The sequence below is a fragment of the Podarcis liolepis genome (assembly GCF_965112155.1).
Source record: "Podarcis liolepis genome assembly, chromosome: 7".
Classification (NCBI taxonomy): domain Eukaryota; kingdom Metazoa; phylum Chordata; class Lepidosauria; order Squamata; family Lacertidae; genus Podarcis; species Podarcis liolepis.
This window is the reverse complement of record NC_139561.1, coordinates 28,193,827-28,213,881: the sequence shown is the minus strand read 5'-3', so window position 1 is coordinate 28,213,881 and position 20,055 is coordinate 28,193,827. Positions and strand designations below refer to the sequence as shown.

General features: G+C 52.2%; 1 protein-coding gene across 1 annotated transcript; it reads right to left on the bottom strand.

Annotated features, from left to right (window-relative positions):
* Positions 1 to 1,301: 1,301 nt before the first annotated feature.
* On the bottom strand, positions 1,302 to 15,615 carry ERRFI1 (ERBB receptor feedback inhibitor 1). Its single transcript, XM_083513128.1, has 4 exons — positions 15,489 to 15,615; positions 6,182 to 6,366; positions 5,304 to 5,380; positions 1,302 to 3,907 (listed from the first exon to the last, which is right to left on the bottom strand). Exons 2-4 carry the CDS (start codon positions 6,295 to 6,297, stop codon positions 2,733 to 2,735), a joined length of 1,368 nt encoding a protein of 455 aa, XP_083369254.1. The 5' UTR covers positions 6,298 to 6,366; positions 15,489 to 15,615; the 3' UTR covers positions 1,302 to 2,732.
* Between the last annotated feature and the right edge of the window lie 4,440 nt (positions 15,616 to 20,055).

The following is a 20,055-nucleotide window of genomic DNA, read 5'->3' as shown; positions in this document are numbered from 1 at the left end:
CCCACCTTGCTCTGGCACCATTTAAATTGTCTGTGGCCTTCCCTCAAGAGACACTGATAACTGAAGGCAGCTGCTGAGCAGAGATCTCATCAGTCCTGCAAGGGGAGTCAGCCCTAACTATGTGGAGATGCAGCTAGCAGTGGTTCTCAACCTGTGGGTCCCCAGATGTTGTTGGACTACAACTCCCATCATCCCTGAGCTCTGGCCTTGCTAGCTAGGGGTGATGGGAGTTGTAGTTCAACAACATCTGGGGGCCCACAGGTTGAGAAAGGCTGAAGGTTGCAAGGCAGTTTGTCTACAGGCACTGCAGCGATGCCTTCCACAGCCTCAGGTACTCAGGTGTTAATAACTGGGTGGCAAAAATGCTCCTAGGCTGCATACACAGATTTCTTCTTTAAAAGCCGTGTAAGACATGCCTGTTTTCATTATGAGTCAAATTAAGACATCAGTTTAGTAGCTCAGGGGGCATCTAGTCATCGGCCCCTGCGCACACATCCCCAGTTTGATTCCAGAAAAAAAAGTGATAATAGAAAATGAGGAAAAAGGGAAATGTTTTTCAGAAAGGGGGTGGTGGAGGGTTTCATGTACTGCCTGGGTGGGGGCAGAAGAGGCTTCACGGAAATCAACCTGCACCTTCGAGGATGGGGTGAGGAGAGATGTCAACCCCTTGGGCAGGACTCAAAATGCTTGAGAATTCTTCCAAGCACCAAAACAGATGATAGCAGCATTAATGTGGCTGCACCCCATTTGCATGGGCACAAGCCACACTGGCAGAGGGAAGGAGACGGGGTTCCTTTAAAAGTCAGAGAAGGGGCTTCCTCCTCCTTCCGCTTGAGTCCTCTGCTGCCCCCTTCTCTCCCTCCATCTCCCAGGGCTTTCCACCTGCCCCACAGCTCTCACAACGCAAGCCCAGCCAGGGAGAGGCTTTGTGGGGTGGGGAACAGACTTCGGGGCTTTCCCACCCAAGCTGTCCTGGAAGTGTCAACCCCTGCCACCAGCCCAGAAACCACAATTACAACGCAGGACAGGTCAAGAAACACCCTGGGAGTTGCACATCCTGCCTGCCCACGTGCTGGGTGGCTCTGGAAACCAAGCACCGGTGGCAAGCTGCCCAATCTTGATAAGCTGCATAGCATGATTCCAGGGAGCTTCTCATTGGCCAACGCGGGGAGACGAGACGCACCCCTAAAATGCACCAGGAGGGAGGAGGAGGTGGAGGTGGAGGCGGCGAGAGCTCGCTGCTCTGCCGCTTTTGCGAAAGGGAAGCAGAGCCCCCACACAAGACGAGGCAGCCGAGGTGGTGTTATCATAAATAAGTACATTATAACTTTATTAAAATCCAAGACACGGAAATATTCCAAAATACAAAGTGAACGACGTCATTCTTCCTCAATACTGTACACCTGATGCAGGACCTCTCTCAGTGCATTATTATCAATATTATTTCCAGAATGTGAACATTGCCTTCATTTAGAGTTTGTACTAGAACCAAGTCAGCTTCCCAGACGGTTTCAGAGGGGTGGGAGGCAACAGCAACCCCCAAGCGAACTTTATTTTACACTGTAAACCGCGGTTGCGTCCGCCGGGAAAAGCCAAGGCCACGCCGGGCCCTGGCCAGAAAGCACCGTCCCCCTGGGGCCTGCGGGAACAAGTGGAAGTGTGTGGGTGTGCGTGTGAGTGTGCAAGGGGGGTGGGGAGAGAGACGGCAACACCCTTCACCAACCCTGACTGGGCCGCCTTCAAAGAGGACTTGGCAATGCCCGGCCTCTTCCACCATCCTGCAGAACACTGGACAAGACAGACTCAAGACCAGCTTGGGCCTCACTGCTATGCATAAACACTCCAAACGCCACCTGGAGAACAGAAGTTGGTCCCATTTTGTAAAATATTGGGGTGGTGGGGAAAGGGGGGTTGCTGCTTCCCCCAGGGTGCTGTTCAGCCTGAGCTCCAGCTACCCAACTGCAAGGACACACACAGCCGCGCGGAACCCACAAAAGCTAGCGCACAAAAGTCCTTCTCAGGTTTCATCCAAGCCAGAAGCTGTGGGTAAAGGAGAACCAGTTGAATTGTGGCAAGTATCTGAGTGGCCGGGTGTGGGTAGGTGGAGATTAGGAACCGGGGGCAAGATTCCCCACCCCAGACCAAAAGTCTAAAACACGTGGAACAGCCCATCCAAACTAAGGCGAGCTCAGAAATGGGTGGTGGACTTCCCTGCCGCCCTCCCCGCCCCCCCAAATCTCCTCCCACCGCAAGGATAATTCCTGCTGGGATTCCCCACCAGTGGGAGAAGAGCAAATATTGGCAGAAAGGGTTTTTTTTTAAAGGGGGCGGGGGCGGAAACACACTGTGACCACCACTGTGCAGAAAAAAGAATACTGAATGGGGCTTCTTTTCTCTTCTGCTTCCAGCCGAAGCAGCTTGTCCTGTTAGCAAGAGTGCAATTCTTTCCCTACTTATGCAAGTTTGCTCTAAGAATATTGAATGACAACTGGCCAATGCTGGCTATGTACGCTCGAGTCCTCCTCCAAGTCCTCTCCCGGACCAGAACCGCCAGGGCCAGGCAGCCGAGCCCAACGCAGGCAGCGGCTGCAGCACCAGACAGAGGGGCCTCCCCCCTGCTCCTCTCCGGGAGCTGGAGGACTGGGCGGCTGGGCTTCTGCCCCTCCTTTTCATCCTCGAAAGGCCTGTGGCCAGCTCCCGGATGCCTCCTTCCTTGTGAGGCTCCCTCTTCCCTATGGAGACACCATGCAGGGCAAATGCTTGCGCTTGACTGGAACGTTGAGCATCCCGGCCAGGCTGGCTGCCTCCCCTTCCGGAGCCTCGGGCCAGAGGGACGGCGGCAGCTGCCCTTCTGCGCTCAGGCTGCTGCCCTCTTCAGCTTCCCGGAAGAACTTCTCGTACCTGTCCAGGTAGGGGGGCCTTTCGGGCAGCAGGTAGTAGTGGGTGGAGCTGACCTTCTTGCCGTTCTCGATGATGGGCAGGATGCAGGGCACCCGGCTGCCCGAGCCCTCGCTGTGCTGCCGCTGCAGCGCTTTGCTGCTGACGTACTTGGGGTCCGGGGCAAAGCTCTGGGTGGGCGGCATGATCCCGTTGAGGTACGAGGGCAGGCTCTTGGGGCTGGGCGTGCGGGAGTTGCTGCAGGACAGAGGCTCCCTCGGGGGGACCTTGGGCGGTTTGTCCTCGTCGCTGTAGGCGCTCGAAGCCACTTCGGCGGACCACCTCCGGTAGTCAGGCTTCAGCACTCTGGGCGGGATGGGCACCCTGGGCGGGACCTCGGGCTTGTCGTCGTCCGAGCTGGGAGACGCCCGTCGGAAGTGGCTGGAGACCCTCACCACCGGTTTGTGGAAGGACCCGGCTGGCCCGGAATGCGAGCGGCGCAACCGGCGATGGAGCTGATGCGCCGTGGGAGCTGGAGGAGGAGGAGGTGGAGGAACAGCAGCAGCAGCAGCAGCAGCAGCACAGACACCCTGCTTAGCGGAGGGAGGCTCTTCCGCCTTCGATCCCGCCGGGGCGTCGAAGTACGCGTAGTTTATTTGCCCGCAGCCCCGGAAGCTCCGCCTGCCATAGGTGGCGGGCTTGAAGGCAGGGCCGCTGCACTCCTCCAGCAAAAGGTCCGTGTCGGAGCTGGTGAGGAACTCCACCTCCCGGTCCACGTCGTCGTGCACGAAATCCTCCGGGATGGGCAGTGGGGGAAGCGGGCGGGTGCTGCGCTCGGCACCCGGAGGCGCCGGGGGGAAGGAGAACAACGGCCCGCCCTTGGTGGGGGTTGGGGGAGCCGCCTCGTTGGACGCGGCGAGGGAGAGTCTGCCGAAGGCGGGGACCAGGCCGCGATCCTCTGGCCTCTCTCCGTTGGGGCTGGGCTTGTCGCTGCCGCCGTTCTGTGTCGGATCAGGGTCTGAAATGTGGCCTGAGAGGGAGAGGGAAAGAAGGGTGAGTTGCTAATCTCAAGACACAGGGCACCTCATGCACAACTTTCCTCAAAGGGGGGGGGGAGAGCGTGGCTGCTGGAGTGGAGAATGCCAGATACACCCGGCTGTTCATTGCCAGCACATGGCATTTACTGAGACTGGTAGACTGCTTTTGAACATGGAGGCCCCACTGGCTAGGAGATATGGATAGACCCCGCCTCCTCTGCCATGTTCTTAGATGACTAGATGGTGGTTGGGGTCCCCTGAGAACTCTGCAATTCTATTAAAAGGGGCTGGATGGAGCCCAAGTAGGGCCCAGCCTCCAAAGTGGCCAACTGGGTGCCTCTGGGAGCCTCACAGACATGGCAAAAGCAGCAGGCACAGTCCCTCCTTGACTCCATCCCTCTCAGCACTGCTGGGTGAGGTATCACAAGCCTTAGAGTCATTCAGCCTCAATTGTGCACTCAGATGCACACATGTATATAATCAGATCTAGATATACATGCATATAATATTTATAACATATATGAGGATTTAGATCAAAGAACGGTCAGGAAAGAATGGAACTGGATTTCAGACAACTTCCGTTCTAATATAATTTCAGGAGAACTATTTTAAAACCTTTGCTCGATGGTATTTAACACCTTATAAATTGAACTATAGATAGATAGGATCGGATAAATGCTGCGAGACGTGGATTAAATAAAGCAGTTCACATACACAGCTTTTGGAACTGCTCTGAAATAGAAATACCCTGGAAATCCGTTCAGGCCGGTATCTCCGATGTGTTAGGATATCATACATCATATGCCCTCGGAACCGAAAATATTTCTGCTTGGCTATCTAAAACACGTTATTCCAGTAAACGATCAAGAAACAGTGTTCAAAACCCGATTAACCGCTGCTAAGATTGCAGCTAAAAAATGCGGGCAAAAGCCATTTCTCCTACTATATCTGAACGGACTGATACGATTTGGTCTGTAATAACTATGCTTACGGTTACTTATTACAAAATAATGTATACAAACTATCCTAACAAGTTTATGGAAAGAATGGTGTGGGTTTTTTTGTAACTTTCTGGAACAACAAACTCGGTGGCAATGCTGCCTTCAACTTCCTGTAACAATATTTCTTTATGCTCCTTATTCTTGGTTTACTTTGTTAATATTATTATTATTAAAAGCAAGACAGCATGGGGTACTCCAGTTCTCTGGCTGCCAAGACTGCTGGTTTTTCTGCTGCCTGCCAACCTTCCTCCTCTTCTTCAATAAAAAAAAAAAGCAGGTATCTTCAGGAACCAAATTGCTTGTGGAAGGAGGAGGGGGAGTCACAACTGAAGAGCTGTGAGCTGCAACACAAATAAATATGAGGTCGACGGCGGTGCCAGGTACCTACCGATGGACGTTAAGTGATGCTGTGCGGACGAGTTCAGATTGTAGGCCATTGCTACGGGCTCCATGTTAAAGAAAGGGCTGAAATAATAAATAAATAAATAAATAAATAAATAAATAAATAAATAGATAGATAATTTCTATTTGTACCCCGCCCTTCCCAGTTCAGAAAACCAGGCTCAGGGTGGCTAACAACAAATTTAAAACAATTGATGCAACAAAGAACAGCATAAAACGTGAATAACAATAAATTCAGAATTCAAAAATCAATTTAGGGGGGAAATCCATCCAATAAACATTAGATGATCACCAGGGCTAGCTGGCTAAATTCGTCCTATTTGGGCCAGCGAGGAGACCAGGGGAGAATTAGCTGTGGGATCCCAGAGCAGGTAATCTTCATAAAAAGAGGAAGGGGAATAAAAGATCAGGCTAAGTTCAAATTGAAAGCCAGGCAGAATAGCTCTGTCTTACAGGCACTGCGGAAGGAAGTTAAATCCTGCAGAGCCCTGGTCTCATGGGACAGAGCATTCCACCAGGTCGGAGCCATCATTGAGAAGGCCCTGCCCCTGGTGAAGGATAATCTGACTTCCTTAGGGCCCGGGACCTATGGTTATTCATGGAGCTTAAGGACCTATGCAGGGCATACCAGGAGAGGCGGTCCCGTAGATACGAGGGCCTTAAGCCACAAAGGGCTTTAAAGGTCAAAAGCAGCACCTTAAACCTGACCCGATACTCCACCAGGAGAGAGAAAGGAGGGTATCTGTAGGTGAAGCAGGGACAGCCGCCAAAGGCCCAACCACCATCACTCGCCCATACCCAAGTGCAAGGAAGTGATGTGAGTGGGAGAAAAGATCTGGTACCCTCCCCTGAAGGAAGACTCACTTTTCAAAATGGCCTCCCCAACAGGGCTTGAGGCTCCCAATGCCTTGCCCCTTGTGGAGGAAGCTGCTCTTCAAGGGGACTCTCATCTCTGGAGCTGCAATGCCGGCCGTGGACATGCTGCTTGGCTGACGTCTGCGCTTTCAGAAGTCCACTGTCCTTGCCAGGTAGCCAGCTACTTCAGCAGCCTTTAAAAGAGGGGGAGAGAGACAAACAAGGGTGTGTTAGTCCCGTGCAGCAGAGCCAACAAAGGTCCAGGGTCAACCCAGGAAGAACTTTTCAAGGCTCACAACAGCCAGCGGAAGGAGAAGCTGGCTTGTGTAGCAATTCTAGGTCAAAGGCCCTCCTTGTAGCTCAGTTCAGTGGCAGAGCATCTGTTTGGCGTGCAGAAGGTTCCTGCGTCAATCCCCAGCGGCATCTCTGGGTGAAGGCTGGGAGGGAACCCTGGAGAGCTACCCTTCCTCCCCCAGACACACCACGATTTGAGCCCTGGCATGATCATATTACGAAGCCTGTTCAGAGCGACAGCAGGAAGCACTGCCCTCACTTGGAGTGGGCAAACATTTTCACATATGCAGGAAACGCTACTGTCAGGTCTCCTGGTGTTTTGTTTAAAGGGGAGGGTAATAGGGGAACCCAAATGGACATCTAGACATTGCTGGGCTCTGGCTCCCATTGTCACTGGTCCACAAACCCTCAGGTTCCCGAGCCCAGATTTAAAGCTTCAAGGGAGCCTCTTGGTGATGGTAGGATTCAGGGAGTGCGGATGTGGCTATGGCTCCCCATATCCCCAGTGCAGACTCCTTCCCAGCACTGCTACCTGCACCCAGTCCCCCCCCCTCCAGCTGATTTAAATAATGCTGGGTTTGGAAGGGTATAAGAGAAAGAGAGAGCGCTCCTTTGGCAGTGCTCAGATATTTAAATCAGCTATATAAGTTAGGCGCCAAACAGCTCCTTAAACCAGGGTTACAGCCGCCAACGTGTAACGCCTAGTCCCCATTAGGGAGCCATGTTTCAATATGACTTTTCGGTTCCCGAAATTCATTCTGATTGTGCAGATTAAAAATAACGGATGGAATTCTACAGGGTGCGTTGCTAGTGTTTGGAAAACAGTCAAGATCCAAGGATCCCCAGGCATGCGCCTCCAGACGGTAGAGACACCAGGGGCCATCCATCCCTTGGCCATAAGTGGCCTATAGACAGGTACAAAAAGTGCATGGCAAATTTCAAACTCTGCTCCCTGCCCCTCCTCCTCTTGGCACTGCAAATTGGCACTTTCTTTCTAATCAAAACGCGGTATATCAGCATATTGCAAAATAAAGTACAGTGGTATCTCGGGTTACATACACTTCAGGTTACAGACTCCGCTAACCCAGAAATAGTACCTCGGGTTAAGAACTTTGCTTCAGGGTGAGAACAGATATAGTGCTCAGGCGGCACAGCAGCAGCAGGCCTCATTAGCTAAAGTGGTGGTTCAGGTTAAGAACAGTTGTAGATTAAGTATTCAACCCGAGGTACCACTGTATGTTTCCAGCACAAGGCACAGGACCACCAAAGTAAACATAAGAACCTCCCTCCACTACCCCCTGAAGAGATGGGGCAGGTAACCTTCTGGGCAAACAGACCCCATTTGCCATCTTGCGAAAGCCAAGAGGTGGACATACTCCCCAGGACACTTGTTAAGGGCCCCGCTGCCTGCCCCCCCCCCCAGGCTGTGGGGCTCAGGCCACATGCACCCTCCTGCTCAGGCTATATGAAAATCCCTCCGTGTGCTGTGCCAAACCTGGAAAGCACAGAACACCTTGTGCCAGCCTGCCCCCTGCAGCGCCCGCAGGGGTGTTGTGCAACCAGCTCTCGTTTTGAAACCGTTCTGGAATGCAGAGCCTCCACTGCCATCAGCACATCGACGAGGACGGAAAGATCCTCCCACTCCCTGGCCTTTTACAGGAGTCTGGCGGCTGCGGTGGGGGTGGGTGGGTGGGGTGGGGTGGGGTTGGGGATGGTTTTATGGCCCAGTTCCTCCCTCCTCAAAAGAAAGTGAAGCAGACGTAAACCCATTTTCTACAAATGGAAGCCACCAAGAAAGGGGCACCCGCAATGCTATAAGAGCCAAACTGGGATGGGGGGAGGGCAGAGAGAAAGGAAAGGAAGTCAGCCCAAAGCTCACCAAAATGGAGGAACAGAATCACAGAACTGGAAGGGACTGCCTAAGGTCATCCAGTCCAACCCTCTACAATAAACCAATCTCAAAACACGGTTTCCCATCCAGTTTGAAACCATACCAGGCCCTGCTTAGCTTTGCAAATGTGCTAGCAGTTTTATTGCTGCGCCATTAGGATGGTGGTAATGTTATTATTGATGCTGAGGCTGGCTCTCATCATCATCATCATCATCATCATCATCATCATCATCATCATAGCAGCAGCAGCTGACTTCTGGTGCTAAATATGGGTGCCTTATGTGGAGGTCGCTTTCAAATCATTAAATAACAGCATGCATACCTCCTGGGTGCAGGGAACCAGGTATCCGGGGCCCCCATGGCTCTGGGCACAGTTCAGGGGTTTGCAGCAAATGCTTCCAGTTACTACAACCTAATTCTTTTTAGAAGGCAACAAAATTAGTACCCCGAGTGCACTTCCTGGAGTTTCAAGTTATGCAACCAGGAAAAGACTCTGATGGTGGGGGATGGGTGGGTGGGATTTACAAGTTACCCACAAAATTAATGTGAAAACTGTCGTTGAGGCAGGTAGTGCAGCAGATGGCTTTTAAACAGCCTATAAGTTTGCAAGGAAAAACAAAACTTTCTTCAGGGAGAGAGGGGCAAGAGGCTGCTCCCTGCAATTGTGACCTCCTTGGGGCAGAGACTCACCTCTGCTACTCTGACGAGCGCCCGGGATGCTGATGACAAGCCTAACAGTAAAAGCAAAGGAACCCAGAGGAAGGCACCCAGGCTCTGCCTTCCCCCTTGGAAGGGAGAGCCAAAACTACAAATTGGATTATGGCTCAGAAAATGCAAAAATGGGACCCAAAGTGAGGCAGCACAAAAACGCACAGTCAGGTGAAGGCTGAAAGCCCTGAAGGAAGCCGCTGTGTGTCCAAATTCTGAATACATGAGGTGGGGGGGGGGGAGGGAGGAAGTGTCCAGGCAGTCAGTCCATAACAACTTTGTCCTTTTGCGGCATCAAAGCAGCACAGGGAGGAAGGTTCTTTGCCAGGTTCCCAGGAGGCGATTCCAATTCCTCCTGCCCTGGGGTCCAGCCACTGCCTCTTTCCTCTCTTAACGAGAGCCAGAGTTGCAGAGAAGCTTCAGCTGCCCTCAGGGCAGTCATGGGGGCAGCTCCCAGTCCACACCACTGACCACCAGCTCCCACCAATGGGATACAGACATTCCCGGAAGCCACATATCTCAGGTCCCCTTTGGGGGCGAAAAAACTGGGCAGGATGAATGGTGAATGACTTGCGAGTCAGCTGAAATCTAAACCTATCTCAAGGATGCTTTAAACTGGCTGCTTGTACAGTGGTACCTCGGGTTACAGACGCTTCAGGTTACAGATGCTTTCAGGTTACGGACTCTGCTAACCCAGAAATAGTACCTCGGGTTAAGAACTTTGCTTCAGGATGAGAACAGAAATCGCACGGCGGCGGTGCAGCAGCAGCAGCAGCGGGAGGCCTCATTAGCTAAAGTGGTACCCCAGGTTAAGAACAGTTGTAGATCAAGAACGGACCTCCGGAACAAATTAAGTTCTTAACCCGAGGTACCACTGTACTGTAGCTTTTATTACAGCACTGGGTTTTTGTTTTAACTGCTTGCAACCAATGAAACATATTCAAAGGCCCTGTCAATGCATAAAAGGAGTAGATGGAGATCTGCAAAGTAGGGAGGTGGTTGGGAATCTTGCATGAAGAGCCAAAATAAAATCAGGCAGAGGACAGCCAGCCAAGAAACCTTCCTGCGGCCACAGCAAGTGGCTGGCAAGATAAAAAAACCCGGGATTCCTTCCTGTGGTTCAGCCAGGGTGCCGGGAGAGGCGCCATGCTGCCCTCGGGGGAACACAGAGCTGCATTTATCCAGCCTTCCTTTTGCACAGGGAGGAAGAGGAGGCGGAGGTGGAGGCAGCTGCTGCTTCTCTTTCTCTCTAGTGGTAACCTAATTTTGCCTGCTTAACCACCGAGTATCATGAGTAAATCTCCAAAGAGGGAGGGAGGGAGGGACCCATTACTAGCAGCCAACTCATCAAACCCAGCCTGCAGCTCTTCCCTGCTTGACAACCACATGACGTCATTTCCTCCTCCTCCTCCTCCAGTTGAGATTTATCCAGAGCTGAACTCAGAGGCACTTTCGCAAAACACGCTCCTGAGATCCCAATAAAACCCAGGAGAGAGGGAGGGAAGAGGAAACGCCCCCCCCGCCAGTGCAAACTGGACTGTTGGCAAGTAGCACGTACCATGTCCTTCCTAGAATTCATAAAAGGAGTGCTGTGCAGCCCCTTACGTAATCTCCAGTGGCGTCAGCCTTGCAGGATTTTGCTCACAGGTAGATGATGCCAGGACATCCGGGGCTCCAGGTTGCAACAGACACCTGGGCTTCTGCAGCTGCAGCCTGCTAGCCCCTCCCCTCCATACCACCATTCAGTCCTGCTACTCTTTAAAATAATGAAGGGATCAGCCGCCCACAGCAAGCCACACCACTCAACACAAACCTCAACAGGCTTCCTGTTCCGTTCCCCCACCCCTGGACTCTTAAGGTGAGGAGAGCCTGAAAAAACCAGTTTCCTGATGCCGCTCAATTTCTGCGTTTATAATTTCCTGTGGTTTCCCCTCCAAGTGCTGCTTGCAAATGCTGGAGGGTGTTGCAGTGTTTCAAGGCTGCTTGCTCGCCACTTTTGAGTGTCAAGGGAAGGCAGTAAAATAAAAAAGCAGATTCCTGCTTTGCCCACACTTCCTAGGCACTAGGTCTGAGCGGTTTTGCCCAGTAAAGCCCTCATCTTTAAGCAATAAATCAGAGCAAACGTCAATCCAGAGAAAACCTGATTGTTTGTTTGCTCAGGTTCGGGAGTAAATATGAGAAGCGGTGGGGAAGTCTTGTGAGCTGCGAGTGCCCAGGGCTGTCCAGCTATACCTTCCAGCTCCTCTGCAGTCCTTCCACAACACTGCCTGCCTCTGCAGAGCAACACAAGAAACCTAACAAGACCCTGCCCAACACGCAAGAGCCTCTATTTCCTGAAGTTGCTAGGGCTATTGCAGGCTGCAGCCCATCACAGATGGAAGCCACCCACACACAGAGGGGTGCGATTGTGAAAGGGGAAGCAGGTGTGTCCTGGTCCACATGTCTGATGCTCAGGAACCCAACAGGGCATTTGCATGTGGGCCTATGGGCCTGGGCACAAGGCATGTCTCCTGCACGCTGGAAGAGATGTAGCATACTGAGCATATGGAACAGGCTGACCCACAGAAACATCCGACTGCCTGGGGACACAGAAGGAGCAGAGCCCTAGAAACCCCAAAGGGAGCAGAGTTGAGTTTTCAAGGGAGAAATGCATAGGTGGGAGGGGATTTTGACAGCCAAGGGGCAGCTGCACAGATCAATGCAAAAGGCAGCCAAGAAAGAAGACTGGAGGAGATGATGGCGAGGGTTTGACAATGGAGGCAAAAATTCGGTCACGAAAAGCTAAATTCTGCAAAACAACCAACACCACCCATGAAACTCCTGAAAATGCACCCAGATAACATTACTGGACTCAAATACGTCATTTAACCTTGAAGTTAGCTTGGTTGGTTAGAGTGTAGTTCTGATAATGCCAAGGTCATGGGTTCGATTCCCATTCAGGACTCCTGCATTGCAGAGGCCTGGACAGAATAATAATAATAATAATATTTATACCCTGCCCATCTGGATGGGTTTCCCCAGCCACTCGGGGTCCCTTCCAACTCTAAGATGCTGCCATAGGAAGGGACACTCATGTTTCATGGAGTCCTGCCCTGCAGTGCCTTTTGAAGAGCTCCCCAGATATCCTCGCACGCCAAACAAGCCCACAAGGCCTAAACCCTTGACTTCTCCCTACATGGACGCTGAACTTTCACATACTTCCAAACTCTGGTAGGTCCCCCTCCCCCCGAACCTATGAGAGAGAGAGAGCCCTGGGTTTGCTCAGAGTTGCAGAAAGAAAACTTACATCTGCGGCAGAAGAATTGAGCAAAGCGAGACCAGGATTTGGGGTGGTGAGGACATGCAAAGAATGGGGAGATGGTCTGGTGAGTCCAAGAGGGAATCCCTTGCTGGATGGACGGCAACAAAGCTGACCTTTCTTTCTTGGGAGCTGAGAAGCGCCTGAAACCCACCGTGGCCTGTAAAGGTGGCAACCTTGTCTCAAGGAACCCCTTATTTAGGAAAGAAGAGCCCCCTTTCCTTTTGCATTTTCAGCACTGAATAGTGAGCACAGTGGGGGTTAAGGCTGGACTTTGCTTGCAGAAGCACCCTGGGAACATGGGCCCTGACAATGGTGTGTACCCCTGGAAATGACCCCGAAAGGGGAAGGGGGCTGCTTGGGAGGGAGAAGCACAGCTAAGAGGCTGACTTCTAAAGTCCCTGGTTCAAATCTTCCCCCTGGCCTGCCTCAGGGAGGAATCTCCACTGCAATTGTCCTGTCTGTGATATGAGCCTTAAAGTTACCTCCAAAGCTCAGAAGTTTGGCATCTCAGATGTTGAGAAGCACTGATGCCCAAAGCTCGCTCTCCCCCCCCCCCATAAATAGAGGATGTTTGGAGGCCAGTTTATCACCTTTGGCCCATGATAAGAACTGGAACAGACATAGCATATCTGACACAACATAACTCAACCCGCTTTGTAGATGCTTACATCTCCACAATGAAACTGGGGAAGTGCATTGTGGCAAGTGTGTATTTTCTGCACAAGAAATGCAACTTGGACCCTCCAGGTTGAAGAGGTGAGGGAATAACATCTTTGTCAGATTGACTCTGAAGATGCAATTGTTAGCTGAGAATTTTTAAAAAAAATTAAATCAATTAAAGAAGAAACTTGGTGTGTGTGTGTGTCCTGGACGTGACAACTTATGAGAGCTCCCACATTAGACAGCAGTGATAATAGACTCCACATTTGTTGCCAAAGAAGCAGTAGAAGATTCTTCGCCCCTTTAGAGTTAGGGGGTTGTCAGATGCCTCCCTCTCCCTCTGACTGACCAGAATCAAAACCATTAAAGAACAAGATTGATCAGCCCAGGATACAAGTCAGCCTTCGCCCGCCTGCTGCCTCCAGATTTGTTGGACTACAAGTCCCATCAGCCTCAGCCAACTATAGAGGCTGGTTCAACACATCAGCTGCTTTCACACACACACCCCTTGCAGATTTCAGCAAGATAAGGCAAAGCAATTTTACACCAAAGTCTCTTCTCATTCAACTAGCCTGGTGCTTGCACACTTGAGAACATGGGCAGGCTAATGGCCAGTCCTGAGGGGCCTTTGCCCACCGATGGAAAGGCTGACCACTCTCTGTTTCCTGCACACGGAAGTGGAACACACTAAATCCCCAAATCCACCCCCTTTCCTATCTGAATAGTTCTGAGCCAATAACCAACATGGTGCCCTCAGCAATGTGTTGCAGAACTCCAGCTGCCATTATCCCTCAGTGACCACTGGTCATGCCAGCTGCTGCGAGTTGGGAGTCCAACAAGCACAAAAAGCAGTGCACACAAGTACACATATCAACAGTGCCCCTCAGCAAATGTGCCTTCTCAAGAGTAAGGGAATTTGCTGCATGAAGGGCCATCACAGTAGCAGAACCATCTCCAGATATAATGCCCTGTGGCCTCAAGCGCACTGTTCTGCCCCCTTGGAAATGACCCTACCTTCTGCCTTGTCGAAACGCGCCTTTCTATAAAACGGCAGGGGTGCAGAATTCACCACATCCCAGCAAATATTAAGAACTGAAAACCTGCAGGCAGAGATGAAGTAGCATGCTGGTCAAGCCATTTAAATGCCATTGTGCACAAGACCTCTTGAGGCGCAGCCAGGGTGCAACACCATGTTTCAAAAATTAGGGATTTAAGGCTGTAGTCCTCAATGCACTTACACAGGAAGTAAGGTCCAGCACCCTTCGTGATGCTCATGTCCAAGCAGACATGTGCAGGGGCTGAGAGACATCCTAACCGTAACCGGCGTCAACAGTCACCCCAACGGGACCAACCAGGACAGCCCTTTCTGCACCTAGGAAGAAATGGCACACATGCAAGCACCAAGCTTCCAAGGCCAGGGAAAACAGGCACAGAAATCGCTCCCACTTTCATGTTTGGCTGCTATCATTTGGATCACAGGAAAACACCAGCTTCTAAGGAAAATGTCATGGAAACCCAAGATGCAGAGGAGGCCTGGGGCTCAGTGGCAGGCTCAAGCTGCCACCCACCACCTTGCGCAGCCCTGGAAGCTGCTCCCGCTGCAGGGACCCCTCCTCTGCCCTTGCCCAGAGGCTGGCACCAGTGAGACAATGGCTGCCGTTTGCCCCACCAGCCTTTCCCTGCCAGTGCCTCAGTTTCCCAGCCAGGCGGCGACAAGGGAGCCTGACACCGCGCAGGCACAAGAAGGGGGGGGGGGTGACGTCGTGACCTAGATGTCCCCCGAGTCTCTCTCCTCTGCATCCCGTGCAAAACGTTGTCACCGCAGCTGAAGGCACCGATCCTAAAGAGGGGGCGCGGAGGGCGGGCTTGCGCTCCTCCGTCATGCACACCTGCCGCGGCAGGAAGAGACCCGCCCGGGTCCGTGCGCCGGAGAAGCCCTTCGGGAGCGGGCCAGGGAGCGAAGGGCAGGCGGTAGAGGAGACAGGGAGGCCCGTCGGGCAGCAGCTCGCCGCCTCCGCCCGGGCGGTTGCGTGGCAACGGCCCTCGCCCTACCTGCGCGGCAGGTGCCCCGTCGCCCTCCTCTCCGCCGCAGCCGCCGCCGGTCCTCCTTCCAGGGCGGGGATGACTAAGCCGCCCTTCCGCAGGCGGAGGCTGCCTCGACGGGCAGGACGGCACAGCCTGGCCAACCTTGGCGGGAGGGAACCGAGCGGCGGGCCAGGCGGGTCGCGCTCTAGCCCCTTCGCAGTGGCGGCGGCAGCAGCATCAGCATCTGACCGACGAAGAGGCGAAGCCCCGTCGGGCGCTCCGCCGCCACCCCAGGTCTCCAGCCCGCCCCAGCGAGGCGCCGCTGCGCTCGCACTGCCCCGGCCCGGGGCTATGCTGACGCCATCAAAAAAAAAATCTACACGTGTCCCCGAATCCTCACGTCCTCTCCGTTCACGCAGCCTGCTTCCCGCCCTTACCCGTAGGGCAGCGCCGGGGCTCGACATGTCCCGTCTCCCCGCGGCGTCGTTACTGCGCACGCGCCGCCGCTGCCATCTCCCGGCACCTCTCCCGACCGCGACTTCCTGGCTCAATGAAGGCGGACGAGAGACGCAGCCTCTTTTTATAAGGGTGGGCGTGGCCCCGAGCTTAGGCCGCGCCTCCTCCCCGCCCAGCTCCAGGGAGTCTTAAAAGGGTAACGGCTCTAATTTCCGGCGCAGGGAGGTTCAGCTTCATCCGCGCCCCCCACTCCCGCTCTAAAGCCACGGTACTTTCTGGGTTGGCGGTCCTCCCTTTGCTCCTCCCCCCCCCGCACAGGTTCAACAGGTGCAGCTTTCTTCTCGCAGCAACGCCTCTGTGATGCTGTTGAATTGTTGCCTGTAGGCAGCCGCTCAAGGCAAAGGAACCCGGGGGCAGCTATGCATACCGCAGTTGCATCGTACTTTATCTATTGGGCTCAACACCATCACAATTTTCCTTTGTTTCCTGGCACTAAGCTCCATGGACTTCAGTGCTTACTTCTGCCAAGGTTTCTCTTCACCCTACCTGCGATCTTCTGTTTACAGGGTATTTTTACCCGTGATTTCCCAAGAAAAGCTCAACAACTTGATTTCCTTAAAAAAACAGTGCAACAACTTTGACTGCCCCTTCAAAAAAATAAAAAATAAAATCCTGGGTATGCCCATGGTCCACTTCTCACCTTTATCCCAAGGTTTTGCCAGTTGCAGCTTGTCATGGACAGGTGGGAAATTCTGTCTTTTGCATCACCACTCTCCAATTTATAGGCCCCCAGGAGCTGCTCCCCTTTGCATCTTTGCCCACCCATTAGGACAGGTCAGAACATCACAGGAGTTCCAAATGCAGCATGTCAGACTGACCCCTGCTCATCTCTGCCTTCCTGAAAGGACATGGACCTGCCTTGGCTTTTTCAGGACAGCCCAGTGGCAGATTTTGACCTGGTCACTGCCCTTGATGATAGAAGAAGGTTCTGGTGTTTACACACTGAAATCTGAAAGGTACCAAACCACCCACAGCTTTCATTGTGAGAGCCATGGATCTCAGGAATATTCTTCTTCTGCAGTGGCATTTCTTTCTAAGCCTGCTCACTCGGTACCCTGTGCGCTTCATGTACAGGGTGGTTGATTTTTGCTGTGTCCACATTGCTCTGCCGTTTTGCATACTCTGGTGGGTGATGTAACAGCTTTTGGGCTTCAACAAATTCTTGCCCATTTTAAAAATTATTATTATTCCATCTTACCGTTGGGAGAGACCTCCCCTGCTTGCTGAGGGCATGCACCCAAATCCTGTAAAGGAGGCATGAAAAACCCAACACGCAGCCTGAAAAGGGCTAAACTTTTGCAAGGGTCGCAAAAAGCCTCACAGCTATGGAACAGGCCATGGAGGCAGGGGACACAGCTGAGACAGGAGCAGGTTCTCCAGGAAGGAAGGACCAGAGGCATTCCTATCTTCCTGCAGTGAAAATGACCTAATTTGTGCCACTTCCCCTGGGGAGAAAGCTTTCCGCCCCCCCTTTCCCTGGAGGACTGCCTCCCTAGCGGAATGGATGCAAATAGCAGGGACGAAGAAACAGGGAGCCCCAGTCCCATTTTCTCTGTGTGGAAACATGACCTGTGGCAAGCTTCCCCAACCTGGTGCCCTCCTGGACCTGCTGCTAGGATTGGCTCTTCTGCCACCACAGCCCATCATCTCCTGGGAAGAGGCAGGAGGGGGGAATGCAGAGGCTGCTCCCTGCCACGAGAAGTGATGAAGGTGACCGTTGGCTCAGGTGGCTTTGAAGAAGTCTATTTGCCTCCTGCTGCGAAACCTCCAAAAGTCTGGTAATAATAGCACTTGACCAGGGAGAACAAGGAACTTTAAGGAAGCTCCCCTCCCTCTCTTCCAGGCCCTCTGGGTTTCCATCTGGCCAGCCCTGCTGTTTGAGAGTGGGGTTAGCGGAAACCTGAAAGGCATATCTGCTGGGGAACCATCAGCTGGAAGTAATTCCCTCCCGTTCCCATGGCAACTGGAGAATCCAAAAGAGGATGCAACTATCACCATAGTCGAGGCTGCCTGGCAAAACAGCTTCTTTGCCCTCCCACAACTGAGTGGTTTCTGAGAGATGAAGATTGCTAGTCGGGGCACCCGTGACCCACCCTCAGTGAAGCACTTGAAAAAACCCTGGAGCACATCGTGCATCTGTTTATGCCCTCCGATGACACACCTTGGCTCAGGTTTTCTGCCTGAGTGCAGCAAAGCTGTTCGGCAGTGGACAAGGCAAACTGGGCGGCCGGGTGTCAGAAGTTCCCCTTGCACGGTTATTGATGATTCTTGGGTAGAAGCCAGGATAGGAGGACCAGGAGCACTGCACAATGTGGCTTCAGCCTGGCCTTTGCCTCTTGAGGTCCTCAAAGTGGCTGCTAAATTTGCTGGATGCTCTGGGCCTTTATCTCTCTGGGCACCTTTCCTCCTCTGGCCTCAGGGTCTCTCCTCTCATGCTAGCCAATATCCAGCAGGCTGCCCAGAGAAGCCTGTGGGTTGCTGGGATTCCATCAAAGAAAGCTGGAAAACGTGGGTCCGTTTCATCCAGTGTCTCGCAGATGAAACACACATCCCCAATTCTTACATTTCCTGAGGTTTCCTGCTCTCCCAGTTAAGACGAGGCAAAAGCTCTTTTCTTTCCTTAAAACATAGTGTTTTGGAGGCCTTAATCTCATAGCAAATCTTGGTGTTGTGAAAGATTTGCAACCAAAGTGCATTTTCCAGAGTGGTTGCAGCAAAAACAACAAGCAGCTGTTGAGCAAATGGGCATTAAAATGGCAAATGCAATTCAAAGTGATGCACAATAGGGAAAGAAATAAAAAAATAATTTCCCATATATGCTTGTGGAGTGTGAACTGACAGCAACTGACCAGGAACAAGACCTTGGGGTCATAGTAGGTAGTTCAAGGAAGATGTCAACCCAGCAGCTGTGAAAAAGGCAAATTTGATGCTACGGACCATTGGGAAAGGAATTCAAAATAAGACTTCCAACATCGCAGTGCTGTTATGCAAATCTACGGTGCGACTGCCTTTGGAATACTGTGTACAGTTCTGATTGCCTCACCTCAAAAAGGATGCTGCAGAATTGGGAAAAGGTTCAGAAAAGGCAAGTAAAAACTGACATGCTGAAAGTTTAAAAATGTATGCATGGCATGGAGAAATTGGATAGAGAAACGTTTTTCTCCCTCTCACATAACACTCAAACTCCTGGATATTCAATGCAGCTGACAGGTGGAAGATTTAGGAATGACAAAAGAAAGTCATTTTACTTTATTTTACTAAAATATTTGCATGCTGCAACTCCGTAGCAAAAAATCAAGATGGTTCACAACAATCGCGATACAATAACAAGCCACACAAAAATTTAAGCAGATCACCAGCCATAGGTAGCCTTAACCTCCATGAATTTTTCTAATCCTCTTCTAAAGCCATCCAAGCTGGTGGCCTTCGTTACCTAAAGGGGAAGTTTAAAAGAACTGCACTTTCCCTCTTTGTCAGGAGGAGATCGAGGCTTCCTGCAGACTCAGGGACTTCTTCAGAATCCGTCCTCCGAGGCGGCGCCAGGCTCTCCAGCTGACCACTAGGGTGCGCTCTCCTCCCTTCCCAGGAAATGGGCTGCTCTTCAGTAGGCAGTCCCAGGGACTGTTTGAAATGCCATGGTAGGGATGCTCCATGCTCCAGTCTGGCCATCCTTCGTGGGGAGAGGAGTCTCGTCCCTCTCTTGCAAGGAGATGAGGGGCTGTGAAGGTGCGCAGTGTCGGCAAGAGCGTGGCTCGGCACCCACTGCAGTGACATCAGACGTGGGTGGCTGTCACTCTTCTGCAACCTCACAAACCAAGTTGCAATCATATGCATTTTGCTAACAAGCTCAGGGTGTTTGCATGCAAGGGGAAGGCTTTTCTGCACAGCAGTGGCATAGCAAAAGGTGGGGAGGGGAAGGAAGAAGAACACCCCGCCCTGGGCCAAAAACAAGCTTCAGAAGTGCTGTGATATCGTGATAGATTTAATAATGCCCCAAGCAGCCCGTCAGCCATGAAGTAGAGACAGTGGCCAGAGGGTTTGCTTTGCATGATGACAAAGCTCACTTTTTCCTTCTCAGGCCCAATGTGAGCAGTTGCCATAGCGAAGCGACGCCAGCCTGAGTAGGACCAGTTTGTCAGAGAGCATGGACTCAGTGCAGCAGAGCTGTTACAAAGACGCATCACCTGTTCTTCACTCACTGCCAGTCACATTCTGATCCAGCCAGCCAGGCTTTCCTTAATGGCAGGTGAGAGAGACCAGGTCACTTACTGCAGGTTGTGAGGGGCGACCTGGTTGCCCCTTGCTGGGCATGAGGAACGGCCTTACATGGCTTCACTGGAAGCTTTTATCATATCTGACTTTTGTACATCCTCCAGCATTATATCTGATGAAACTATGGATGTCCTATTCCATAATATTAATAATAATTGTACTATTTATTTGACAGGGTTGCCCCAGCCACTCTGGGCCGCTTCCAACATATATAAA